General features: G+C 47.3%; 1 protein-coding gene across 4 annotated transcripts; it reads left to right on the top strand.

Annotated features, from left to right (window-relative positions):
- LOC141810155 (neurabin-2-like) lies at nucleotides 1–27,729 on the top strand. 4 transcript variants are annotated; one of them, XM_074697525.1, is made up of 15 exons: nucleotides 1–129; nucleotides 5,083–5,483; nucleotides 5,926–6,134; nucleotides 6,210–6,545; nucleotides 7,489–8,196; nucleotides 18,640–18,772; nucleotides 19,177–19,297; nucleotides 20,043–20,147; nucleotides 20,419–20,554; nucleotides 21,695–21,838; nucleotides 21,925–21,978; nucleotides 22,135–22,266; nucleotides 22,341–22,438; nucleotides 22,512–22,608; nucleotides 23,003–27,729. In XM_074697525.1, the coding sequence occupies exons 2-15, from the start codon at nucleotides 5,159–5,161 to the stop codon at nucleotides 23,054–23,056; spliced, it is 2,652 nt and encodes an 883-aa protein (XP_074553626.1). In that variant the 5' UTR covers nucleotides 1–129; nucleotides 5,083–5,158; the 3' UTR covers nucleotides 23,057–27,729. The 4 variants fall into 4 exon arrangements, with proteins under 4 accessions (XP_074553626.1, XP_074553629.1, XP_074553627.1 ...); XM_074697528.1 differs by having other exon boundaries at nucleotides 5,083–5,471; nucleotides 23,003–27,728; XM_074697526.1 differs by having other exon boundaries at nucleotides 30–129; nucleotides 5,080–5,483.
- The last annotated feature ends 146 nt before the right edge of the window (nucleotides 27,730–27,875 follow it).

The raw sequence follows: 27,875 nt of genomic DNA, 5'->3' as shown, positions 1-27,875 counted from the left end.
GGAGGAGGAGCAGAGGCAAAGCAGGCTCTCAGTCTGTCCGCTCTCAGGAGGAATCAGCAGCAGGACAATGGACGCTCTCCTGCTCGGATCTTAACCGGCGCTGAGCTGCTCGACACCCCGGATCTTCAGGTACGGTGAGCGGCGGACAGCCTGGGCTGGGATCGGGGTCTACCTCCGCTAACCTGCGCTCAGATCCGCTGTATGTCTGTGAAGGAGAGGCTGCAGGAAGGAAGCGACGCAGAGCAGCAGACAGACACCCAGCAGGGCCTGTTGTCAGTCCGCATCAGGGTCCAAAACCGGTCGGTGACGCGTTGTGTCGCAGACACAACAAGTGTTGGTTAATGTATCCGTGTGATCCGGGTTTAAATCATTAACAGTAGAAAAAAAACATCTGGATTTAAACCGCGTTTCCTGCTCGTCAGACAGCCCGTCAGGCCGAACCTCCTCTGAAATCCCGCTGGTTTGTGTTTTCGTGTTTACCTGCTCACCTGTGCGTGGTTTCTGTGGTGAACGGGGACACCGACACATTAACCGAAGCGTCTCACACAGTTCGGCTGGTTTCTGCTCGGTCAGCCCTCCTTCATTTGATTAAAAAGCCCATCTCAAACACTGTTAGCGTCACTTTCCGCCGTGGTGTACTTAACGGAAGTGGCACACGGCGACGACAGGGGAAATTGGTCTTTTCAACGAAACTGACGCTTCTTGGTTTAATCCACGCAAGCCGAATCCACGAGTGGCTCGTCGTGATGCGCAGCGGCGCGTTCATTCCCCTGTTAGTGACACAGATTTCCCTGGAGGCAGCGCAGCAGTAAAGTGTGAGTGTTTGAGAGGAAGTTCGTAGCGAGCCGCAGACGCCTGCTGTGGTTTCTGCCAACAAAGCCTCTCTCTCGCCAGCAGCAGCAGCAGCAGGAGCAGCAGCAGCAGCACGCAGTGTGTGTGTGTGTGTGTGTGTGTGTGTGTGTGTGTGTGTGTGTGTGTGTGTGTGTGTGTGTCTGCCAGGATGAACCATCGCACTAGGCCAGGCCCAGTCTCTACAGATGCAGGGATTGTCGCTGTGAATAGATGGAGTCATTGTAGCTGCCATAATGTGCCTTCTGTTCCTGCACAGTCTGCGTGACGCACATTGAGGAGCGGACACGCAGAGATGCTGAGCAGGCAGGGAGCTGTGGGGACTCAGGACTTAGGACGGAGTGGACTTCACATTATAGCAGCGTGCAGGTGACCTACCCACTACACTCAGACACACACAGAGACCGCATGGACAGGTCACACAGGGCGTCAGTCTCCGTTTGACGCCACAGGATGGGGTCTCCCTGCAGCACCAGAGACCATCCTCACAGGTCTAACTCTGACCCTGGAGGTAAACACGGCCCGGCCTGTTGGTTGGCCTGCTGCAGCCTGTGTTTGGTGGAGGGAGGGGCTCCCTCAGGCCTCCATCAATATATTATCAGTCAATATTCATTTCCCTCAACATGCTGAGGATTACTGTGGCAGCAGGCAGTGGCTGAGCTGTCATGGTGTAATTTTAGACTGTATTGACCTGGCTAACATTGTGTGAGTGTGTAATGTTCGTGGGAGAGGGAGAGCAGCTCTGGGTAAACAACACACCGAGAGCTGGTTTTAAAATAGAGAAGTCAGAGGAGAGATACGATCACAGACGATCCAGAGTGATCGATAACTAGACATATGATCGACAACGTATAATCTACTTTTCTGTCTGTTTTTGGCTGAAGGTGAAAGGGTGATTTCCTCAAACAATAGCTGGGCGTGCTGCCCCGTCCTCTGAGCAGGACGACAAAGGATTTAAAAAGCAGGTTGAATTCCAGGAAGCAACCACCAACCCCAAGGGATTATTGGCCTCAGGAGGCAGACTGATTTGTTCTTGGAAAGACCAAGATTTCGATTTGGACGTTTGTCTGATGATGACACCAAAATCAAAATTTACTTTTTTACTTTTGTTTTTAGGAAAAATCAAAATCTGTTTTTCTGTCGTGGCAACTCTGCATCGGTGAAACCACAGTCCCATTTGTTTGAATGATATGATACCAGGATTATCAGGAGTGTGTGTGTGTGTGTGTGTGTGTGTGTGTGTGTGTGTGTGTGTGTGTGTGTGTGTGTGTGTGTGTGTGTGTGTGTGTGTGTGTGCTTCTCCTGAGGCGTTTGTAAAGGTTATTTGCTTTTGCTTTCGAGTGGATTGGCTAACTTAAGTTCACATGATCAGCGTGTGAGAATCTACTCTTAGACAAGACCGTGTCACAAGACAGATGTGTGTGTGTGTGTGTGTGTGTGTGTGTGTGTGTGTGTGTGTGTGTGTGTGTGTGTGTGTGTGTGTGTGTGTGTGTTTGGACCCAGGGTCTCCCTCACAGTCCCCATGTGTGGCTCACATCCTGAACGCTGCTGACAGCAGAGCGAGTCGTAGTTTTTGTTTCTAACGACTGAAACGAGGAGACGGTTAAAGTCTGGAGCAGCTCGTCCCACCGACACTCGGCCTGTTTGTGTTGCCATGGAGAAGGATGAGAGCAAACAGCAGCGTGCTCGGACACGTTTTACCTTCTGTGGATGAGGTGCATGTTGCAGCATAGTCTGACTCAAAGTGGGACCAACAACTCTCGCTGTAGCTGAACTCAGTCCTGTGCACTGACCAAAGACGAGCAGGAGAAGAAGAACTTTTTAAAAACTGGTTTTGCTGATTGCTCCGACTTTTCCTCACATGCTGGGATTCACGGCCGTGAGGCTGAAAGAGAGGCCACTGAAACAGACACACATACTAACGCTGATCACCTGTGGTGTAGCTTTAACTCTGAGCACAATCATCAGGAAGAAATATAAACTGTTTTATTCTTTATAGAGTAAAAGCTTTGGCCTGAGCCACAGTTTGGCCTCTCAGAGCTCAGTCTTGTGAGTCGAAGGTTAAATCACCACAGACCGAACGTTTGGCTGCAGTTTAGCAGCGTTTTAACGTCATCAGGAGAAGTTTGTCCCTATCAACGCTGGGCCTCGTTCAGTCAGTGTGAACTCACAACATGTGCTTGAACCGAGCGTACAAAGGTTTGAAGAACAAACCTGTCGTTCATCAGCAGTTTCTCCTTTGAATCGATCTTAATGACTCTGTCAACACCTGGATCCTCCTCTGACCACGCGTCTGCACAGATGATGATGACTTCCGTCTTAAAAATGAAAACACATGCTCTTTAACCAAATGCTCGACATATTCAAACGACTGTCAGTGAAAGGAAAAAAGGCTTTAACAGAATTCAGAAAGAAAAACTGTGAATTCACAAAATGTTTGAAATGACCAAGAAACTGATGTCATTTCACCCTTTTCTGAAAATATTGAATCCTAAATCAAACACTCAGTTTATGATTAAACGTTTGACAATGTGCGCATTAAAACGATTTATTACTGATGTAAGATAAATTGTCCACCGCTCCCACTGGTTGACTTTCCTACGAGCTGCTCAGAAACAAACTGACCGTACGCTGGGGTCATTAACCCATCGGTGGGTTTATTTTATACTCGGAGCATTCATGTTGGCTGTTTGGTAAAATCTGAAGGAGTGGACCCTGAGTCCTTACAGTGAATCTTCACATCCCACCGTCTGAGAGGAAAAGAAAAACTTCTCTGGATCAGACGTGATTGAATAAGTAACTGAGTTTAAAACTCTTTATTTTCATCTTTGTTTTGACCTTTAAAGTTGTGAATACGTCACTCTGTTACGTTGGAGTGGGTCAGTGTTTTCTTTGCTTTTGGACTGAATCTCTTGTGGATGAAGTTTGTGTTTATATCGGGGACGCTGTTTGTTGTCCTTTCTGAATGTTTCAGTTTGATTTTTGCTGTTTATACTAATTTAAATTAAAAACTGTAGAAATAATGATCTTTTTAATCATTCCATCCAACTACGTGTTGTTTTACCCTTTGTCTTCAAACCAAGCCAAGTTAGTTTCTCCTGAAGTTTGAGCTCTCTTTGCTAAGCTAGGCTAACGCGTTGCCTCTCCGGAGGCCCGATGAGCCCCAGAGACAAAGATCGCTGAGGTTTTGTAGAAATCCTGACTCAGCTGGAGCGACTGAATGTGCAGAAACGACAAATGAAAGTTGATCTTGTTGAAGAGGTTCATGAACAAGGATTTCATCTGCCAAGCTTTGGTACATTTAAAGAAGCAGTTAGTGAAACGTATGCAGAACGTTGGTGTAACCATCGTTAGTGTTTCAGGCTTGAAGCAGATGAAGGCGTCAGACGCGGCAGTAAACGCCAAACGCTCTCAGCCGGTTCATTAGACGGTAATCAGCAAACAGTCCAACGTGTTCACGCGCTGACTGTGTCACAAAGTGAGTTTGGCGTTCAGAGCAGCAGCATGAGGTCACATGATGAGGTCACATGATGAGGTCACATGATGAGGTCACAGCGCGTCATCTTTTTAATTGGATGATAAAGTCGCTCACAGGGCCGCGTGGGGGGCGCTCTGAAGCTGTTTGATGTCAGACTACACACGTTGAGTTTTCAAACACATGAAAGTGAACTTTTTACTTTTTCTGCTCAGTTCTCTCCAGATTTTCCCCGAACCTGAAGGTTTCATCAGACGGAGCAGGAGAGAGCGCAGGCGTTCAGTGTTTCATCACAGAAGATGGAATTTAAACAGCAAATATTTGCTTCTGAGAAACTGAAGTATTGAGATTTAACATGTTGAAATATTTTCCTGTAGACAAAGCAGACTCAGAAATTACCGGGGCAGGACTTGTGGTCACTGAGTGAACCATCCGGCTCGGCTTTGGAGCTGATTTACGATTGAAAAAACTCTTTTCTGCTCAGTAAGGTTTGGTTACTGCCTTTCTTCCTGGAGGCCAAGCCCAGGGTTACAACCACACGACCTGCGTATGTCAGTGAGCAGACAAGACAAATCATGGACACTGACCAGAAACAGTATTTTTTCTAATCCAGATTCAGATTCAGATTTATTGGTCCCGTAATGAATAACTTTGACAGAGTCACGGGTAAAGCAAACATTTGTTGTTGCTGGTAAAATAAAAATGGATCCTCAATCCGATGCTGATGCTTTGTCTGTTTCCCTTTTTCATCCAAGCAGTCACCGACCATCAGCCCCAGGATGCCGCTGACCGTGCCGTCTCGCTGCTTACGGAGGGGGAACTGATTCGCCAAACATGATGAAGACTGAGCCCCCAACAGCCACAGGCGGCAACGGAGCCTCCGGTGGGGCCAGCGGGGGGAGCTCTAACCTACGGAGTCCCTCACCCCACCGCAACGCTTACGAGGCGGGGCTGGCGGCGTTGAAGAAGGCCACTGATCACCTGAATAATGCTGCCAATGGCGGCTCAGACCCCGGCTCCAAGCCCGCCCTTTTGCCCCGCCCAACTGGGCGGGGCCGGAAATACGGGTCAAACGTTCATCGTATCAAGAACATGTTCATGCAGATGCAGTCACCTGGGGACGAAGAGGACGCAGCCAAAGTGCTCGGTAATTCATGGGGTAACAGATCCTTTGATGGCCTCTCAACGTTAGTTTGACCTGGGACAAAACGTAAACACAGCGACCAGAGCCTGAGTCATCGCTGAAGGTCGTTCTCCAGCGTTACGATGCACATCAGTCAGTTCTTATTCTCAGAGATAAAATAAACTCTGTCCCTCTCCAGAATATATCAGGGCACCTTAAACTAAAGATGAAAGTGGGTCTGGGCTGGTTTTACTCAGAGAAGTTATTTATTATTATTTATTATTGTTATTTCATGCTTCTGTCAGTGAGTGACCAGCTGAACTGGGGATCATTTAGCTTCATGTAGCTTTGGGCTCTGAAGTTTATCTTTTGTCTCCGTACGTCACGTTCCTGCTTTCAGTGTGAGTCAGTCAGACTGTCAGAGATTTGCTCTCTCAGGAAACGCTCTGTGTCTCAATGAAATCTGCTGTCTCTGCAGGAAAAGACCAGGAAATCAAGCTTTCCCTCCCCAGAGCCTCCAGCCTCAATGAAAACGTCGACCACAGCGCCCTGCTCAAGCTTGGCGCCACGGTCTCAGAGAGGGTCCACCGTTTTGACCCTAAAGCAGGAGGAGACAGTGGAGGCCCCGCTGCAGGACTATCCAAGCTCCAGGAGACCAGGAGGATCTTTGAACAGAGGACTTTGCAGGTAGGAAACCTCTTTGTTTTATTTGCATTGGTCGCTCTAAAGAGGATCTCCGTAACCCGGTGTCGCCTCCTACAGGAGAAGCAAGCAGCAACAAATCGGATCTTACTGAAAAAGGAGCGAGCGTCGGGCTTTCAGGACGGCCGTCTGGATGTTGTGGCTCGCTTCAACGGCTCCACCGAGGCCCTGGATAGGCTGGATGACCCTCCTGCTCCAACGCTTCCTCCTGCCGCCGTTCCCTCCGCTGGAGCTTTGGCCGGGCCCGGAGATGCCGTCAGTCCAACCGTGAGCCAGCTCAGCGCGGTGTTTGAAAAGGGTCAGCCAAACAATCTCTACCTCCCAAAGACACGGTCGGGTCCTGCCCTGGCACCAAAGCCCAAACCTCCAGCTCGAGGAGAGAGTGTTGGGAAGAAGGTGAGAAGCGTGTTTCAGTTTCTGTGGAGCTGGTTATTCTGTTTTCACAGACAGTGTTTGGGATGTTTGGGATGGAAACTAACGGCGTTACTAACAACTGTAGTTTTTCCAGTTACGGGGGATTAATTACTGCCTTAATCGTTATAACGCCGCTAACGTTACCGACAGTGAAATGAGACGCGTTACTCTGCATCAGACCTGGATCGCTCAGAGAGGAGCTGCAGAGAAATCGTGGGAAAAGCGTCAGACAGAGAAGGATTGATGAGAACAATCATGTCGACACGTCTTTAACAAAGACATAAAGTCAAGTTTTCATCAACAAACCTCACACAGCTCCCTGTGTGTGTCTGTGTAACCTCAGTCAGAGAGGATCTCCTGCAGCGTCTTTGGATCAAACCAACTTCAGGGAGGGGGGGGTGCTTTTCCAGGTTTGAATATAAGGCGCAGGGAGCGACTTGTTTTGACTTGAAAAGATCTCAGAGAAAAGTCAGGAGTGGATCCAGAGACGGGTCAGAGCAGGAGGATCCCTCCTGAATCAGGTCTGACCCGGTCCCTCAGACTCAGGAGCTGCAGATTCAACAAGTCCAGAGCGGTCTGTGGGTTAACCTGGCGTTTTCACGATGAGACGGCTCTGGATTATTGTCAGAGATGGAAAAGGCGAGAACAGACGTGAGCTTTATGCCCCAGAGCAAAACCTGCAAAAACTGAATTCTTTTGCAAAATTAAAGTTTTGTTTTTTTTCCAAAGGAACAAAAATAATTTCTGGTAACTAATTATATTTATGAAGGAGTGAATCAGTTACTGAACCAGTTAGTTTTTTGGAAAAGTAGGCAGTAACTGTAACTGATTACTTTATGAATAATTTTCCCACGCTGCCTCTGGATGTGACTCAGCTCAAACTTGGTATGAAGAGGTGATCACCTGTACATCTCTCCTCACTCAGGGAAAGGTGTTACCCCCGAGTAAGGAGGACCTGAAGGAGGTGCCAGCTGAAGCGAGAGCCCACACAGCAGAGCTTCCAGACACAGCAGCTCCTCTGCAGAGGAGTTCAGGAGGAGGAGCGGCCAGTGAGGAGAAGGGGAGGTCGGCACAGTCAGGAGAATCTGAATCCTCCCTCTCCTCGTCTTCCTCTCACTTGTCTTCTGAGGCCAAACCGGAGTCCGAGGCCCAGCTAGCAGCGACTGAGGCCAGGGGCTCAAGTACTCTGGCAGCCTCTGAGGGGGGGCCACAGGCCGACGAGCAGGACGGCCCCCTCACAGGGTCCGAGGCTGGATCCAGGCTCGTGCAGGCCGACGTTCATGCTCCACTGGAAAATGGAGAAAAAGAGCCTCCATGCTCCTCGCCGTCCTCCGAGGAGAAAGAAGCAGACTCTGAGAGGAGGACGGGTGAGGAAGAGGAGGAGGAGAATGACGAGGATGAGGATGGCTCGAGGAAGGAGGATTATTCGGAAGGCGATCTGGTAGATATCAGTGCCTACAGCGGGATCGGGGAGGAGGACTCTGGGGGCAGCCAGCTCGATGATGAGGAAGATGAGGATGATGACGAGGCCTTTCAACCGGAGTCGGGCTGCTCTGAGATGCCGGGCTTGCCTGAAGAAGACGAACCACCACCGCCTAATAGGAAGATTCAGTTCAGCACTGGGCCAATCAAGGTGAGTCAAATTTGGCTGAAAGTTTGACGAGCTGTGTCCATGGCTTCTTCCTCTTCATTTTCTGGCTCTAAACTTTCCTGTTCTGGCTTAATGTCTCACGTCACATAAAATCCCTGCTTTCTGTGAGAAACTTCTGATTTATCAGCTGTTTGCTAACTCCTCCCACCAAAGCACTCACTGGCTCACAGAGAGACACAAACTGGCTCACAGAGAGACACAAACTGGCTCACAGAGAGGCCAAAACTGGCTCACAGAGAGACACAAACTGGCTCACAGAGAGGCCAAAACTGGCTCACAGAGTGACACAAACTGGCTCACAGAGAGACACAAACTGGCTCACGGAGAGGCTCATACTGGCTCACAGAGAGGCACAAACTGGCTCACAGAGAGGCACAAACTGGCTCACAGAGAGGCTCATAGTGACAGATAGTGGCACATAGTGACAGAAAGTGGCACATAGTGACAGATAGTGACAGATAGTGACAGAAAGTGGCACATAGTGACAGATAGTGACACATAGTGGCACATAGTGACAGATAGTGACTCATAGTGGCACATAGTGACAGATAGTGACACATAGTGGCACATAGTGACGGAAAGTGACAGAAAGTGACACATTGTGACATATAGTGACAAATAGTGACACAAAGTGGCACATAGTGACACATGGTGAGTGAAAGTGACAGATAGTGACAGATAGTGACACATAGTGACGGATAGTGACAGATAGTGACAGACAGTGACAGGTTGTGACAGGTTGTGACGGATAGTGACATATAGAGACATATAGAGACAGATAGTGACAGATAGTGACGGATAGTGGCACTTGGTGACAGATTGTGACAGATAGTAAAAGAAAGTGACAGACAGTGACAAATAGTGGCAGAAAGTGACAAACAGTGGCACATAGTGACAGATAGTGACAGACAGTGGCACATAGTGACAGATAGTGACAGACAGTGGCACATAGTGACAGATAGTGACAGATAATGGCACATAGTGACAGAAAGTAACAGATAGTGACAGACAGTGGCACATTATGACACATAGTGACAGATAGTGACACATAGTGACAGATAGTGACAGACAGTTGCACATAGTGGCACATAGTGACAGATAGTGACAGACAGTGGCACATAATGACACATAGTGACAGATAGTGACACATAGTGACAGATAGTTGCACATAGTGACACATAGTGGCACATAGTGACAGATAGTGACAGATAGTGACAGATAGTTGCACATAGTGACAGATAGTGACAGACAGTGGCACATAGTGACAGATAGTGACAGACAGTGGCACATAGTGACAGATAGTGACACATAGTGACAGATAGTGACAGTCAGTGGCACATAGTGACAGATAGTGACAGATAGTGGCACATAGTGACAGATAGTAACAGATAGTGACAGACAGTGGCACAAAATGACACATAGTGACAGATAGTGACACATAGTGACAGATAGTTGCACATAGTGACAGATAGTGACAGATAGTGACAGATAGTTGCACATAGTGACAGATAGTGACAGATAGTTGCACATAGTGGCACATAGTGACAGATAGTGACAGATAGTGACAGATAGTTGCACATAGTGACAGATAGTGACAGATAGTGGTACAAAGTGACAGATAGTGACAGATAGTGACAGGTAGTGGCACATAGTGACAGATAGTAACAGATAGTGACAGACAGTGGCACATAATGACACATAGTGACAGATAGTGACACATAGTGACAGATAGTTGCACATAGTGACACATAGTGGCACATAGTGACAGATAGTGACAGACAGTGGCACATAGTGACACATAGTGACAGATAGTGACACATAGTGACAGATAGTGACAGTCAGTGGCACATAGTGACAGATAGTGACAGATAGTGGCACATAGTGACAGATAGTGACACATAGTGACAGATAGTTGCACATAGTGACAGATAGTGACACATAGTGGCACATAGTGACAGATAGTGACAGATAGTGACAGATAGTTGCACATAGTGACAGATAGTGACAGATAGTTGCACATAGTGGCACATAGTGACAGATAGTGACAGATAGTGACAGATAGTTGCACATAGTGACAGATAGTGACAGATAGTGGTACAAAGTGACAGATAGTGACAGATAGTGACAGGTAGTGGCACATAGTGACAGATAGTGGCACATAGTGACAGATAGTGACACATAGTGACAGATAGTGACAGATAGTGGCACATAGTGACAGATAGTGGCACATAGTGGCACATAGTGACAGATAGTGACACATAGTGACAGATAGTGACAGATAGTGGCACATAGTGACAGATAGTGGCACATAGTGACAGATAGTGACACATAGTGACAGATAGTGACAGATAGTGGCACATAGTGACAGATAGTGGCACATAGTGGCACATAGTGACAGATAGTGACAGATAGTGACACATAGTGACAGATAGTGACAGATAGTGGCACATAGTGACAGATAGTGGCACATAGTGACAGATAGTGACAGATAGTGACAGATAGTGACAGATAGTGGTACATATGACACATATTGACAGACTGTAAAAGATATTGGCGCTGTTCTTGAGCAGAAATATTTCTTTAGGGAAAAAGTCAAAGAAAAAGTTTTCATTTGGCCAAACAGCTTGACAGCCGATCCTGAGGCTGTGTTTTTTAAACAGTGAGTGTGAAGGGTTAGTGCGAAGGAGCAAAACATTGAAACAGAATGAAGAAAAACTAAGTGACCAAAACTTTTCATGGTCCACAAGAAAAACTCAAGAGTATGAAGTCAGAAGACTGATTGACTTCCTTTTGGTTGAATATCACACACACACACACACACACACACACACACACACACACACACACACACACACACACACACACACAAACATGCACCAACAGGGGGATTTTCTCTGTCTGTTTCACCACAGTATTTCCTGCTGACTGTGTGTGTGTGTGTGTGTGTGTGTGTGTGTGTGTGTGTGTGTGTGTGTGTGTGTGTGTGTGTGTGTGTGTGTGTGTTTGAGTGAACACAGAACTCAACAGAAGCTCTTTTCTAACCCCCCCCCACAGTCAGCTGGTTGAGCTCTGTGAATTGTGAAACATGTCTTAACGTGTCACGATGGAGACAGCAGCACACACTTCCTGAGAGAGGAAGGCAGCAGAAGGTTTCTACGTCACGCAGCAGAAAAGGCAGGAGCGGCAGGCTTTAGTGGACTGGTTGGAGCGGCAGGCTTTAGTGGACTGGTTGGAGCGGCAGGCTTTAGTGGACTGGTTGGAGCGGCAGGCTTTAGTGGACTGGTTGGAGCGGCAGGCTTTAGTGGACTGGTTGGAGCGGCAGGCTTTAGTGGACTGGTTGGAGCGGCAGGCTTTAGTGGACTGGTTGGAGCGGCAGGCTTTAGTGGACTGGTTGGAGCGGCAGGCTTTAGTGGACTGGTTGGAGCGGCAGGCAGGAGCGGCAGGCTTTAGTGGACTGGTTGGAGCGGCAGGCAGGAGCAGCAGGCTTTAGTGGACTGGTTGGAGCGGCAGGCAGGAGCGGCAGGCTTTAGTGGACTGGCGGGAGCGGCAGGCAGGAGCCGCAGGCTTTAGTGGACTGGTTGGAGCGGCAGGCAGGAGCGGCAGGCTTTAGTGGACTGGCGGGAGCGGCAGGCGGGAGCAGCAGAGGCAGGAGCGGCAGGCTTTAATGGACTGGCGGGAGCGGCAGGCAGGAGCGGCAGGCTTTAGTGGACTGGCGGGAGCGGCAGGCGGGAGCAGCAGGCAGGAGCGGCAGGCAGGAGCGGCAGGCAGGACCTGCGGGCGGGAGCGGCGGGCGGGAGCGGCGGGCGGGAGCTGCGGGCGGGAGCGGCAGGCAGGAGCAGCAGGCTTTAGTGGACTGGCGGGAGCGGCAGGCGGGAGCGGCAGGCAGGAGCAGCAGGCAGGAGCGGCGGGCGGGAGCGGCGGGCGGGAGCGGCGGGCGGGAGCGGCGGGCGGGAGCGGCGGGCGGGAGCGGCGGGCAGGAACGGCAGGCAGGACCGGCGGGCGCGAGCGGCGGGCGGGAGCGGCGGGCGAGAGCGGCGGGCGGGAGCGGCGGGCGGGAGCGGCGGGCGAGAGCGGCGGGCTGACACAGCCGTCATAATACAGATGTGTTTGCAGATTTGAGGCCAGAGAAATGGGCGGTGCCTTTGCAGCCTAAATCACATTTCATGCACAGTCCTGTTCTCTTTTTGAAAGCGGTTGAGGATTATGAAGAGGAACATCTTTCATCCTGGCGTGGCCGTCAGGTCAAGAAGGATTCTTTACATTTTCTTGGATCCTGAAACTTTTAACCACTGACCTCTGCGGCCTCAGCGCAGCTAAAAGGAGAGCCTGTGGCCTGAGGAGGCCTTGTTTGGGATGAAGAGCCTCTGTGACTTGTCCAGTGGATCGTGTCAAATGAGCACCTGCTAACGTAGACCAAAAACCACCTCTGAGCTTCAGAGGGTTTGTTTAGATGTCAGGAAACACACTCACACACGCATCATAACCACGCAGATCTGATGTTTCTGAGGGCCGTCTGACACCCTGACACCAGCACATGAAAAGCTGTTTCCTGACACATGCAGCTAAACATGGAGACAACAAAATGTAGCTGAACAAGCTCGGTGTATATGTGTGCTTTTCAGTTATTACAGTCCAGTTGTTTAAGGCCTTCCTTAAATCAGCTTTAATCAGCAAACAACTTTTATAATCGTCCCTTTAGAGCCTCAGAAGAAGAACTGGGTCTCAGCCAGAAATATTTCACACCTGTATCAATATCCACACGTTCCCTTCAAACCCAGTCCCTGAGCAATGCTTTGTCAATACAAATTAAATTAAAATCAGTTTTAACAAAAAGGAAATGACTGGACACATCACGGTTCAAACCTTGGAGTTTGACTTTTCAGCTTTGGTACTTTTCCACTCTGAGCAGTTTTCTTACTCAGAAAAATAAACAACAGAAAATAGCAGGTGGTAACCAGTGACAGGTCAGTTTACATGTTGTACACTGTAAATGTGTTTATAACAACAAATGAACTTTCTTCTGTTGATTCCTCTTTTTATGTCCAAATATCAACCTCCTCCTTCGTCCAGGCTTTTGACGGGCAGAACCGAACCTTCACACCCAGCCCTACTGTAAAGCCTTTTTTAATCATATTAATTACCTGTCAGCACCATGTGAGGAAAACATGGTTCAAGACAGAAAATGATGGACCGGTTCTGTTCTGATGGACTGTGTTCCTACAAAGCTCCTGTGTTTACATTTCTTGGAAACAGGTGGACAGCATCAGTTATTTCTTCAGAGGTCAGGCCAGGGCTTTTATTTTTTCTGTGTTAGGAAAATCTATGCAGGGTGTATCAGTTCATAAAACAAGTGTTTGCTCGGCACATTTTCAGTTCAGTAAGGTAAAAAAATACTGTTAAAAATGTATTTTCTGTATTAGGGACATAGCTTTTACATGTTGTCTTAAGTGGAAAACGAAGAAGTCACTTTTTATCAAACAAGAAAGCTGAAAACTGGGACAGAGGAAAGTGTGCACTTAAATTTAGTCAAATTTTCAGTTTGGAGAGTAACTGTCAGAGGCTCCACCAGAAAAGGTAAATGTTTGTACCAAAATAGTCTTGTAGTTAATTGTATTTGGTTGTTAAAGCAGCTTGTCTCTGGCCCACGTCTCTGCACGTCGGACCACAGGATCAAGACTTCACGATGTAGCTGCTAACCAGCTTCCAGTTCAGTTTCTTCTTAACGCCATGCATGAGGCTGTGCACCATGGATCAGGAAACCACTCTGAGAGGTCAGAGCACAAAACTGACCAGAACAGTTCAGTTCAGAAACATGCACCTTCACGCCCCGACATGCTCCCCTTTAATAGGCTCAGTCAGACCTAAATGATCCAGACCTCCTGCTGTTAAAGGTTCACGTCACTCCCGTCTGGCTGCAGATACATCCAGCCTGCATGCAGCACAAACAGGCTGACAGCTCCTTCACCATCAGCCTTTAAAAGCTCTGTTTGTTCCTCCTGATGACTCTTGTTCTGTTGACAGAAGTTGCAGTTAAGGTTGACGCTGAAATCTATGATTACATTGTTCTTGCGTTTTTTTTCAGTAATCTGTTGTAACACTCTGCCACACAGCCTTGTCCCACTTAATCCAAGTCACATTAGCTTAAAAATGCAAACTTAGCATGGGCTGAACAGAGGCTTCTTCAGTCTTTTAACAAGTTAAGAACAAAACTTTCTGCTCGAGGACGTGCAGACCAATCATAGTTATAGAATTTGATTATTCCAACAAAAGAAATAAAAACAACTGGTGCCTAATTAATATCCTGCATTCCTGGTTGTGAATTGATGCTCTGATTAAATCATCCATCATGGAGAACCTTTAAATGTGCCTTCATTTAATTAAAAACACGACAGCAACATCTGGGTTGCGAGGATTGCAAAGACTAATAATCACAGACAGAAAAACATTTACAGGGCCCTGCAGGTAAACGCCAAAGCAGCAGCAGCTTCACCACTCGGGCTAGCTGACAGCATTTCAAACACACTGATGAGGCCAGCCAGAAAAAGAGTGTTACCCGATGACTTTATCCCAAGCCTTCACTGAGAGAGCTGCTCTGCTGCCGTTGAGTCTGAACGAGTTGTTAAGGTGGCTAAAGCCAAAGAAAACCGTCTCTTTAACTCTGTGTCCTGGACTGTACAACACTCATTCATCTGCTCTACAAACTTTATGTTTACACTTTTTGAAGTTTTCCAGGTAGGAATAATAGTTAAAAAGCTTAAATTCATGAGAAACCACAACTAAAATACTGACCACACCTATTTCAAGTTTAGCCAAAACTGGGTTTATGCTAAAGAAGAAAAAGAAAGATTTCTCCTTCATCCTTTAAATTTATCGAGGAGAATAATGAAACCAAAACTGTGAAAGCTGCAGCTTTGTACTCAGCATGTTTCATTTTTTCTCTTGCTACTGATTAATTTACTCTAAGTGTGTCGGTAGCTTCAATATGCTAATACAACCAGCAGCGGGTTAGCTTGGCTCTCATTAGCATTGGGGCTGGCTCTGTATAACTGTCATTGAAGTCAACCTATGAGCAAATCTAAAGCTAAGCTAAGCTGCTATCCTTAAACTCCTCCCTAAAGACAAACCTGAACGACTGAAGAACTTTCTGTGAGGTTTTAGTGAGAAAGATTTGATTTAATTGGTTAAGTTGTTAGTATCATTATGTAGCACTTAGCTAGCTATCACTCCCTGTCCTCTGAGTTTACACTGTGCTTATTTTGTAGCTTCCACGTTCATGTTTCAGTATTTCTGTTCTTTCTCTTTCTTTAATACAGATTCTGGGTATGCTTTAGCTCTCTCTCTCTCAAAGCGTGTTGTTTTTTATTTTTTAATCAGGAACAACACTTAGCTTCTTCCTGTCAGCGTGAACCTTTGGCCTCGTACAGACTTTGTTCACATTCAGCCTCTCTGCCCGGCCCTGACCCAGTTACCTGCTGCCACACAGGTGATCCATGCTGCTGACTTTCAGCCAATGTGGATAAGAGACAGGTGATCAGTGACAGGTGATCAGTGATAGATGATCAGTGACAGGTGATTAGTCACAGGTGATCAGAGACAGGTGATCAGTGACAGGTGATCAGAGACAGGTGTAAAGAGACGGGTTTTCAGAGACGGGTGATCAGTAACAGGTGATCAGTAACGGGTGATCAGTGACAGGTGATCAGTAACAGGTGATCAGTGACAGGTGATCAGTGACAGGTGATCAGTGACGGGTGATCAGTGACGAATAATCAGTGACAGGTGATCAGTAACAGGTGATCGGTAACAGGTGATCAGTAACAGGTGATCAGTGACACGTGATCAGTGACAGGTGATCAGTGACAGGTGATCAGTGACAGGTGATAAGTGACAGGTGATCAGTGACAGGTGATAAGAGACAGGTGATCAGTGACACGTGATCAGTGACAGGTGATCAGTGACAGGTGATCAGTAACAGGTGATCAGTGACAGGTGATCAGTAACAGGTGATCAGTGACAGGTGATCAGTGACAGGTGATAAGTGACAGGTGATCAGTGACAGGTGTAAAGAGACGGGTTTTCAGAGACAGGTGATCAGTGACAGGTGATCAGTGACAGGTGATCAGTTACAGGTGATCAGTGACAGGTGATCAGTAACAGGTGATCAGTGACGGGTGATCAGTGACAGGTGATCAGTGACAGGTGATCAGTAACAGGTGATCAGTGACGGGTGATCAGTAACAGGTGATCAGTGACAGGTGATCAGTAACAGGTGATCAGTGACAGGTGATCAGTAACAGGTGATCAGTGACAGGTGATCAGTGACGGGTGATCAGTAACAGGTGATCAGTGACAGGTGATCAGTGACAGGTGATCAGTAACAGGTGATCAGTGACAGGTGATCAGTAACAGGTGATCAGTAACAGGTGATCAGTGTGTCAGCTTGTTTCTGTTTTTAGCACCAGAGGGTTTCCTTTGTCTGCTGTGTTGCTCTTCTGGTTCTTAACGAACACTTATTGATTAATCAGTCGCTTTAGATCAAAGTAATCAAACCGTGTATGACAGAAGATGCTGAAATCGTGGCAACAGACTCCTGTTTACCTGAAAAACACGCTGACTGACATTTCCGTCGCGCTGAGCGCTCGCTGTCAGACGATTCTTCTCAGACAGCTGGGTCATGTTTGCTCTCAGGGTTGGTAGTTGAAAACCCTCAGTGTGGCTTGTGGACAACAGGACGTTTGGACCTTTTGCTCTGTGGTACATTTTGTTGCATCCACAGCTCTTTCCTTGTCTGTGTGGCCCAGTGAATATGATGCATTCAAGGTCGACTCAGAAATCAGGTTTTCCTCAGTCCCAGCAACGGACTGGACCATGAGTACGGACGGTCTGTGGCGGACCATATGAAGTGGTTTCTGAGGCCCTGTGGCCCATGGAGTGCGAGTCTGAGACCCTGATCTGGACTGGTGCTGTCACACACACACACACACACACACACACACACACACACACACACACAGACACACACACACACACACAGACACACCACCTACACAAACACACACACACACACACACACACACACACACACACACACACACACACACACACACACACACACACACACACAGACACACACAAACGTGTGTATCAGGAAGACTGGGAGTGGAGAACGAGTCAGTGCTGGTGCCAGACTCACACTGGGCAAGCCCTCGGTTTCCATGGAAACTAAGCCATGTGATCCAAAAGATGGTCACCAGGGAGACGGCTGCTGCCGACCTTTTGGGGGGGGGGGGGGGGGGGGGGGGGCTGTGATGGAGAGAGGAAGAACATATGGAGAGCGTTTTCACACACGTGTCGTTATCTTCCCTCTAAAATAAATCCTGCTGATTTCTCTCCAACGCCGTCGCTGTCTGTTTCCTGCGTGCATGTATTCTGTCTGTGCGATCTGAGTCAGCGCTGGTGCAGACGCTCGTGGAGAAAGTAACATGTCAGTTCTTCTTGCTGCGGAGTAGCTGCCTGCTCAGATGAAGGCTTTCTGCCTCTGGATGTTCCTGTGTGTGAATGTGTTGCAGTAATAACAATGCAGGCAGTGGAGGCAATTATAGGGCTGCATAATTACAGAGAGCTGTGACAGGCCTGTGAGGACAAGTATGCTAACGCTGTGCAAAATGCTGTGCAAAAAGAATCATCTAGAAGGAGCTTTAATGAAGAGCTCACACTGAGACGGTCTGTAGCACGGAGACAACAGCAGGTCTGATGTAATTACTGGTGTATTCATGTGTCCTCTGTGCCTGAAACTCCAAAACTGTATCTCTAAACTATATTTTTCAGCATTTTGTGAAACGTTTCTGTGCACTGACAAATGATGGAGACACCACTTTTAAATGAGAAGGCATGCACACTGAATGTCTTCCCAAATCTGTCCTTTCCTTTAGGATTTAACTGAGCTTTAAAGAGGGGGCATTGTGCTGGTTTTTAGGCTTTGAACTGGCCTTTTGCTAGCTACATAAATCACAGCTCAAGAAAATCCCTAATTTCCTCACGCTTGTTTATGAAACCTTAGTTTCAGCCTCTGTCTGAAAAGCTTTGTTTCTGCTGCTGTCACTTTAACACTCCCTGCTCCACAAACCCCCATCCTCTGATTGGCCGGCCTCCTGGAGGCTCGTCATGTGCAGCAATACGGGAAGAAAACATGGAAATAAAAAAGGACTCTCAGCATTGCTGCTTTATATCCGTGTTTAAAATGTGGGAGAGCAGAATGATTCAGGCCCTCTTAAAAAAACTGTTTTCACCTTACAGACCATGACTTTACTGCATCTTTTACATGCTGTTGTTTGCTTTGTGGTAAATGCAGCCTCTGAAAGAGAGCACATGCAGCCAGAGACCAAGGCTGAAACCTCCTGACCTTTGACCTTTGCCCCTGTTCAGGTCTTCACCACCTACTCAAACGAAGACTACGACCGACGCAACGACGACATCGACCCCATGGCAGCATCGGCTGAGTACGAGCTGGAGAAAAGAGTAGAGAAACTTGACCTATTTCCTGTCGAGCTGGAGAAAGGTGCACACACACACACACACACACACACACACACACACACACACACACAAAGAGTCACTCAGTCAAGCTCCTTATGTAACTACACACTCAAACACGTGCACACAATAACTGGAGAGATGCTGTTGGTGGACGTTCACTGTCTGCTAGCAGCACCATTATCCCCTTATGGGATTAAACTTAGCGCGGATTAGCCTCATTAGCACTTGGTGATGGTGGAGGTAATGGACTGGAATAAGAGGCCGTCCCTGATGGCGGCTCTGATCACGGTTGGACAGTTCAAATACTGACACAGCATGAAGAAGAAGGAGTGTTTGACTTGAAATGAAAATAAAAAGTTTGTGGCTGTAGAAACTCGCTGCGTCTCGTCACACTGATCTGTGTCCATCTGTGTGTTTGTGTCTCAGACAGCGATGGGCTGGGCATCAGCATCATCGGTATGGGTGCCGGGGCCGACATGGGTCTGGAGAAACTGGGGATCTTTGTGAAGACGGTCACAGAGGGAGGAGCTGCGCAGAGAGACGGCAGGTTTGTGTGTCTCATACACCTTTGTGAAGAAACGACCAGCGAGGCGTCACTGACACTTCCTGTCCGGCTGTGTTAGTGACTGGGCCTCGAGCGAATTGATGACATCATTAAGAGACGGGGTCGGGGGTACGAGCTGAGTTAGCCAGGAAGAAACGACGGACTATTTCCTGTCGCGGATTAATACACGTCTAAAGAATCAAATACAAGAGTCATCCGTTGTTCAGCTTGGTGTGTTTTTAACTTTAAAGGACTGGATCACAAAGACTGGCACGTAGTAGCTGCAGACATTTCTGCTTTAGGCAGAAGTAGACGCTGCTGTAACCGCTGTGGCGCTTCAGTTAACCTCGTATTGCACAGACATGTTTTTCAGCGCCTCCATCAGATCCTGAGGAGAAGGTCAACCAGATTCATCACACGTGGCGTCTGTTCTGCTCAGCGACTCCAACTTCTCTCTCAGACTCTGGGGACGATGGGAAAGTTAAAACTCTGAGACATGAAATCTCCTTTCTGTAAAAAAATCAGCTTTATCAGTGAAACCTCATGTTCTGAGCGCAGGATGAGCAGCTCGCTGACAAAAACCAACTGAATCAGGGAATCATGGGAAAAGACTGAAATCAAAGCCAGGAAGAAATTCATGCAGAGTTTGGAGAGATCAGACTGCTCCAGCTGATCGATTCTCATCGATTCTGATTGATTCTGATCGATGTGTGTGTGTGTGTGTGTGTGTGTGTGTGTGTGTTTGCAGGATCCAGGTGAATGACCTGATCGTGGAGGTTGATGGGACCAGCCTGGTGGGGGTCACTCAGAGCTTCGCCGCCTCTGTCCTACGCAACACGTCCGGCACTGTCAGGTGGGACTGATGGAGAACACACACACACACACACACACACACACACATACACACACACACACACACACACACACACACACACACACACACACACACACACACACACACACAGATGATCTCAGTCTTTTGAACGTTGTATTTTCTTCTTTTCTTTTTTAACTTGAATCTTTAAAGTGAACTCCATCGGGGGTTTGTGGGGACGACTTTCTTGTTTTTGGTTTTGTCTGTTTTTTATCCTCAGAGTGTGACTGATGGAGTTTGAATTTTCCAGGTTTGTGATTGGTCGGGAGAAGCCGGGCGAGCAGAGCGAAGTGGCCCAGCTGATCCAGCAGACCCTGGAGCAGGAGAGGTGGCAGAGGGAGATGATGGAGCAGAGATACAAACAGTACATGGACGAGGATGAAGAGGTTTGCTCCTCCTCACGCAGACTCCTCCTCACGCAGACTCCTCCTCATGCAGACTCCTCCTCATGCAGACTCCTCCTCATGCAGACTCCTCCTCATGCAGACTCCTCCTCATGCAGACTCCTCCTCATGCAGGGTCAGGGTCAGGGTCAGGGTTAGGAGTGTTTCACCGTGTGTTGGTGACAAAATGTCGCCTCGGTGCCGCTCTGTGGCCTGTGGTTTGAATACAGCGCAGCTCCTCCACCTTGTGGTCAAAGATGGTAGCACACTGTGTTAAAAACAACTAGTTTCTGAGCTCCAGTCTGAATCAGATTTTTCATTTGACCTGAATTGGACTGAACAAGTCTGAGTTAAAGTGAGTTTTATTTGAGTCAATCTCTTACTATAAACACTGATTTAAAAGTCATACACATAAGAATAGCACAGTATCTGAGTGTCTGTCTCTGGTCCGTCTGCTCTCTGAGTTTAAAGAGGAGTGTTGTATATTTTCAGGCTTTTTACTGTCCCTGTGGCATCCTATAACTTTACTTGAGTTTCGTCTCAAAGATCCTGTTTCCCTCACACTGGAGACTCAGAAAATCCCTGTTTCTGCCTCTGTTTGGCTGCTGTCTCTTTAAGGCCCCTTCCCACCCCTCAAACCCTCTTCCCTCCCATTGGTCGGCGCTCTGGGGACCTGTCAGGAGCACAACTATGAGCAGACCTTGGTGTTTGAGGCCTCGTCTCTCTGATGTCATGAACCAGTCCAGTGATGTCATGACCTCAGAGTGTCAGCGAGTCTAGTGAAGATCTGGCGTCAGTCTTCGAGGGGAGCAGAGCCGTTTGCTGACAGATTCAGGGATTTCCACACCGCGTGGATATTCAGGGGCTTAAAAATCTGCACACATGTAATTTAAACATCCAGCATCGTTTACCTCGTTTAACCAAATTTCATGTCGTCCTAATTACAATGCTGCAAATGAATAATTCACATTATTTTTATATAAAGGCCTTAAACGGGTGGTGAAGGTTTGTGGTTATTCCACAGTAATGAAGCCGTTAGTTAAACCTTTAGGTTTGAAGCTGTAAAGTGGAGGCATGTGATGACCGTCTGTGGCCACAGTGGAAACACATTTTTCTCCCTTTACCTTTTCTGTTAAACGACAGACAGGCGAGTACGCCACAGACGAGGACGAGGAGATGAGCCCCGTGTTCCCAAACTCCATCGAGGTGTTCGACCTGGCTGAAAACCAGGACATGTTGTCCCCTGTGGAGCTGGACCCTGAGAAGCTGGCCCATAAATACAAAGAGGTAAATCACCCCCCTCACCCTCAGTGTATTCATCCGTCTGTGGTTTGGGCAGCTCAGGGATCTCTGTGAAACTCTGTCATCCCCAGCTCCAGATCAAACACGCGGTGACCCAAGCCGAGATCCAGCTCCTGAAACGCAAGGTGAGACCTCCTCTTCACCTGCAGGAACGATTCACTGCAACAAACAACGTGCGCTTGTTTTCCATCAGCTCCTGTTCTGGCTGAATGATGACTTAACTCTGCCTCTTCATCCCACATAACAACTCCTCCTCCTCCACTCCCACCCCTCACCTCCAGCTGGCTCATGCAGAGCAGGACAGGTTGCGTTGGCGGATGGAGCGTGCTCAGTTGGAGCAAAGTATCCGGGACAGTAAAGAGAGGATGGAGAAACTGGAGGGCTACTGGATGGAAGCTCAGTCTTTGTGCAAAGTAAGAAATGAGAGATGTTTATAAATATAAAAATGATTTGTTTTCACACTGAGCGAGCGTCCATCTTCTCCCAGGCGGTGGATGAACACCTGAAGGAGACCCAGTCCCAGTACCAGACCCTGGAGAGGAAGTACAGCAAAGCCAAGAGACTGATCAAGGAGTACCAGCAGAAGTAAGACCAGGAAACAGCTCAGAGGACAGGAAGTGACTGACGTCAGAGCTCTAACTGGTGTGTGTTTTCACAGAGAGATTGAGTATCTGAAGAAGGAGACGGCGCAGCGTCAGGCGGGAGAAGAAAGTGAGGCGACACACCGAGAGGAGGCGGACAACCTTCAGGAGAAGGTTGGAGAACTTTAACTGTTTCACGTCACTCGTTTAGAGCAACACGTGGTGATTACTGAGCGCTAATGTCCTCACACCTGCAGGTTGGGGCGGGACAGTTCAGCTCCACGCTGCAGAACCACTTGGTTCAGTTAAAGTGAAAGATTCAAGCTTAAATAAACGATCTGAATCTGACTTCATTCATTTCGTTTCATGTGTGTGAAACTCTCGAACGAAACTTTCCCATTTTCAGCATCAACATTTTGAAGGTTACACTTTGAAAAGCGCTCCTGAAAATAAGGTGTTCCCCAAGGCTCCTTCTTGGTTCCTTTTTGGTTCTGACATTTGTACACATACAAATCCACAGAAACACAGACATATTTGTCACCTCTCCACTGTGCTGTTGTGTCTACAGATTACAGACTTGGAGACCAAAGTGGACGCCCTTAAGACCTCCAAACCCTCGTAGAGTGCTGCTCATCCCTACCTCCTGTCTTTGCCTGGGAGGAGGAGCTCTGCCTTCATCGTGACCAGGCTGTATTTTATCCCAATCAACCATTTTGCTGCACAGACAGGTTGGAACAAAGTTAGGATGAAAACCAGGAAAGGCTCACAGCTCATTCAGTAACAACCCCAGAGCGCTCCCTCAGTCAAACCCAGAGTCCTCCTCGTGTGTCTTCCTGGTGACTGGCTTGGCAATCAGCAGAGACCACATTCAACAGCCTGAGCTTTCTATGTCCATGATCTCTGCTGGCTTCTCATCTCTCTTTAATAACAGTGTGATTGAGTTAAAGAAAGCGCTTTTTTAACAACGGCCTGTCACAAAGTGCTTTACAGAGTAACTAAGGCGTCTGAGCGGGACAGAAATCAGAACAGGAAGGACAGAAGTCATGTGACACTGTACTACATTTGAAGCAAGTGATTGTGAACCATTCCTTTTGTTGATGGGGACTGAACTGGAATCTCATTAAACTGGATCAACGCGTGCACACTCTGCCGTAGATCATCTGGATTAAACTGTTAGGAGAACGGCCACCTCACTTTTCAGCTCACAGCTCAGACTCTGAGGTGGAGCCCAACAAAAAACAAACTTGGAAAAGGAAAAAGCCACCACCTGATGATAGTTTAGTAATAAAACTATGAAAGAAGCTGGACCACCAGTTTCTGATCAGTGACAGGAGCTGTGAGGACGTGGACGCCCCCCCAGCCTTTGGTTTGTTTCTCCAGCCTCAGTCTCTGCACGCGGTGGGAGGAGTCCTGCAGAGGCGTGTTTCAGGTCTGAACTGTGGCGTACTGTTTGTAAATACTCTATACATGTATTTAATGTCTTAATATGGCTTCAACAAGTACGTGGGTCGGACATTCAGATGTTCACTGAGTGAGGGGGATGATCTGCTGTGGAGCGAAGGTTTCCGAGTCCTGACTCGTCTTTTCTAGAGTTTTCGTTGGCAAACAGGGTGTGACTGGTCCAGAATGAGCTGACTGCAGATCAAAGTGTCCACGTGTCCGTGTTCGGGGTGTGTGTGGGTTTACCTGCTCTCAGGATAGTTATGTACGGTGTCGTTTAGTTCATGTGGGGCCCTGAGAAATTTACCGTACCCTGGTTGATAAAAATCTGGGGACACTGGTTCCTGAGGTGTTCAGCTTCTACGTGCTCTCACTCTATGGTTTCCTGACATTAGGCGACATGAGAACATCCGTTGATTCCTATATTCACAAACAGCTGATATTTAAAGAGTGCTGCACCATTTACTGAGGGTTCAAATATTTCTGAGGCATGACTCCAGATGGCGCTGTAATCACTCTTTGAGGGAAACAGACACAGGTGAAACAAAAGTGCCAAATTTCCTACTAGATGCTGAGTTTCTGATTCGGATATTAACGTTATCTCGACTCAGTCCCATTTGTATGAAGTGTTGCATAAATATTATTAAAAGTAGATGAAAGTAGATAATTAACGAAGTAAACTAACGCGTCAGTGAAATCTGCTTTGTTTTTGATTTTACAGTAACACATTTTTCACTGAGCTCAAACAGTTTTAGTCTCTAATCATTTGGTTTTTCTGAGCGTTTTAAAATGTTTCCAGTTCCTTGACAGAAGTTTTAGCCCGTAGCCAGTGTTTCACCAGCAGGGGGCCAGTTTTTTAAGATGCTATTTATTAATTTATGTTTCAGATAAAAGTTGAATGAGTCGTTCTGAGTGATTTCTCTGGCAGTGCTGGTCCTTTTTAGATCAGGGTTTGGCTAACTGCTTATTGACAGCACCTCAAATGTCCTAACAGATTAAAACTTTTCACAGCAAACAGCTGTTTTTAATTTATCAGCAGGCAAGCTAGCTCCAAAGTAGAGACGACCAGAGTCTGAGAGATTTTCTTTCAGCTTTCTGCAGCTTCACAAACTCCAAAGGGTTTAACAAACTTCCCCCAAATGAAAAACAAAAGTGAGACCTGGCACATTCTCGTCTCAAAGTGATTTCTGAGCAGTGTTTGTCTTTCCTCCTCGGCTAATGAAGCAGCGTTATGCTAACGTAGCAGGGCTGTTTTTCCCCTGAGAAATATCTGTGAAAACTTACCTTCATTTAAATATCAGCGACAGTATGACGATCGTCTCTTTCTTTCTGTAAAACACATATATCCAGCTAATTAGAGATAACTTAGCATTAGCTTAGTCATAGAGGTTAGCTGCTCGGAGCCTTTCTGCTCTTTTAGCTTTTCTCACGAGCTTGTTCAGACCACAGACTCTCTCCAAGTGTTAAATGCATTTATACCAAATGAAAAAACAAACCAAGCTAGAGATCATTTCTCATAGTTTAATTCAGTGTTTGCTTTTCTCCTCAGCTAACGAAGCAGCGTTCTGCTAACGTACAGTTCTGCCTCCGTGAAATGTTTGTGAAACTCGGTCTGCCGTCAAATATCAGCTCCAGTATTGTTCAGGAACCAGTATTAACCAAGCCCACACCCGTCGCTTTAAGAGGAACCAGTATTAACCAAGCCCACACCCGTCGCTTTAAGAGGAACCAGTATTAACCAAGCCCACACCCGTCGCTTTAAGAGGAACCAGTATTAACCAAGCCCACACCTGTCGCTTTAAGAGGAAGCAGAAAACCAGGGGCCGGTGTGTGACTGAGGAGAACGGACTCGTGTTAAAGATCCGTGTCTGACGCTGAGTTCATCTCTGGAGCCGTTGAAGATGAACCAGCTTCAGCCATTAAAATGTTTTTAACACGTTAAAGAAAGTTTCTTTTTGGACCAAATATGTTCAGAAAGTTGGAGGCACTTTTGAAAGATGTGACCAGTCGTTGTACTTGAAACACTTGACCACAGAAATCCTTGTTCTTGTAAACCAGTGAGTTTTACTGAGTCAAAGTCTGAGAAATCACATGATGGCGTATAGAGACGGGACTGAGACAGTTTTTGAAGGTGTTCGTCAGATTTCCATTAATTTGGCCAATGCCACCTTCTTGTTGTTACTTAAAGGGAAAAGAGAAACTGTTGATGATGGTTAAACTTTTCAGTTGCAAAGTTCATACTGAAGAAAGCTTACAACGTGTAAATGTAGTATTTTGCCGTGTACACCATCAACACGGTGGTTATTGAGAGGTAAGGCGTGTGCTGATGGTGCAGCTTGCTGGCAAGCTCCAAGAAGGTTGTTGTAATTCTGAAACAACGAATCAGAAAAAAGTCATAAGGCCGTTTATTCCTAAAGGATTAATTTGTTTCACCCTGCGTTCTGCGCCCTGCGTCCTGCGTCCTGCGTCCTGCGTCCTGCATCCTGCATCCTGCGTCCTGCGTCCTGCGTCCTGCATCCTGCGCCCTGCGTCCTGCGCCCTGCGTCCTGCGCCCTGCGTCCTGCGCCCTGCGTCCTGCGTCCTGCGTCCTGCGTCCTGCATCCTGCGCCCTGGGTCCTGCGTCCTGCGTCCGTCACAGCCAGTGTCGTCTGAGGACGTCTCCTCTGTTGTTGCTCATGTTACTCGGTCACATTCAAACCAAGCACGGTCTTCAACATGTCCAGACCAAAGGTCTTTGCTGCGCTGATTGACCTGGACCAGCTGAGTGGTTTAGCTAAAGCTCTCCTAACCCTGTCCGTCATCAGTCAAAAATATGTTAGCTACATGCTCGAGTTCACAAGCTAGCTCATTAAGTAGGCCTTAGTGTTTTTTTAGTAAAGTTTTAGCACGCTAACAAGCTACACGTTGTGTAGATGTTTCTGCATAGGAGTTAGCACTGACACTTTGAGCTCTGTAGCATTGTTCTCGACATTTATCCTGAAACACCAACACAGCTTTAACTGAGGATCCAGCTGTGCCGTTTTTAAACTGCCTGCTGAACCAGTAACATGTACTGATTGGAAAACGTTAAGTTCATATCCTGATGCTTTCAGTTTTACCATCAGCTTCTGCTCCCCAAAACTGAAAACCAGAGACACAAACCACCAAACAGATCAGACACAGCAGTCACTACAACCCTCCGTGGTTAGGAAGTTGGAGGTTTTAAAGCTGCCAATGTGACATTAATATGATGACTGGATAAAATATGTTGTTCAATGTCCTTAAAAACTCAAAAAATATATAAAGGCAGCTCTGCTTCATAAAAATCACAATTACAAAAAAGCATGTGGCAGAAATTCAGCAGCAGATAAAACTTGACAGACGCCCTCTGGTGTGGACTGTGTGACAACGCGCCTGTAAGATAAGATGTGAAGCTCAGAGTTTCCTGTGCATTGATCGACTGCTCGTCCCCGGGATCTGATTTGAGCGACTGAGATCAGGATCATTGTCAGTGACTCATGGGAGCAACACGACGATCGTTATCACTGTTTGAAACGATTATTTGGTTATTTGACGCCTCCGTCAGAGAAGACAGCAGAAAGTTTGGTAGACTGGGATGAGAGGGAGCGCTGACAGGAAACGACACGTAAACCTGCACCCTGCTCAAATCAACGTTGTTAAAGATTAAATTTAATATTCTGATAAAATTATGTTTGTCCAGGTGAGCAGGAAGCAGAGTGTAAGGCCGGGTTTTTGACCCTGAGTCGTTCAGACTTCCAGTGTATTCACAATAAACTCCTTTGGAACGGGTTTAAGGCTTGAAGGGTTGGAGGGTTGGAGGGTTGGAAGGCTTGAAGGGTTGGAGGGTTGGAGGGTTGAAGGGTTGGAGGGTTGAGGGGTTGGAGGGTTGGAGGGTTGGAAGGTTTGAAGGGTTGGAGGGTTGAAGGGTTGAAGGGTTGGAGGGTTGAGGGGTTGGAGGGTTGGAGGGTTGGAAGGTTTGAAGGGTTGGAGGGTTGAAGGGT

This window comes from Halichoeres trimaculatus, unplaced genomic scaffold, assembly GCF_033239565.1.
Source record: "Halichoeres trimaculatus isolate MK-OKI-2021-1 unplaced genomic scaffold, fHalTri1.1 fHalTri1_scaffold_20, whole genome shotgun sequence".
NCBI lineage: Eukaryota > Metazoa > Chordata > Actinopteri > Labriformes > Labridae > Halichoeres > Halichoeres trimaculatus.
This window is presented reverse-complemented; position numbering and strand designations above follow the sequence as displayed.

What these genes read in the sequence shown, in the direction of transcription:
- LOC141810155 (XM_074697525.1), top strand. Translation starts at nt 5,159, where the DNA reads ATGATGAAGACTGAGCCCCCAACAGCCACAGGCGGCAACGGAGCCTCC. An exon ending in AGTGCTCGGTAATTCATGGG is followed by an intron (nt 5,484 to 5,925) that starts GTAACAGATCCT and finishes CTGTCTCTGCAG; the next exon opens with GAAAAGACCAGGAAATCAAG. An exon ending in CGGACAACCTTCAGGAGAAG is followed by an intron (nt 22,609 to 23,002) that starts GTTGGAGAACTT and finishes TTGTGTCTACAG; the next exon opens with ATTACAGACTTGGAGACCAA.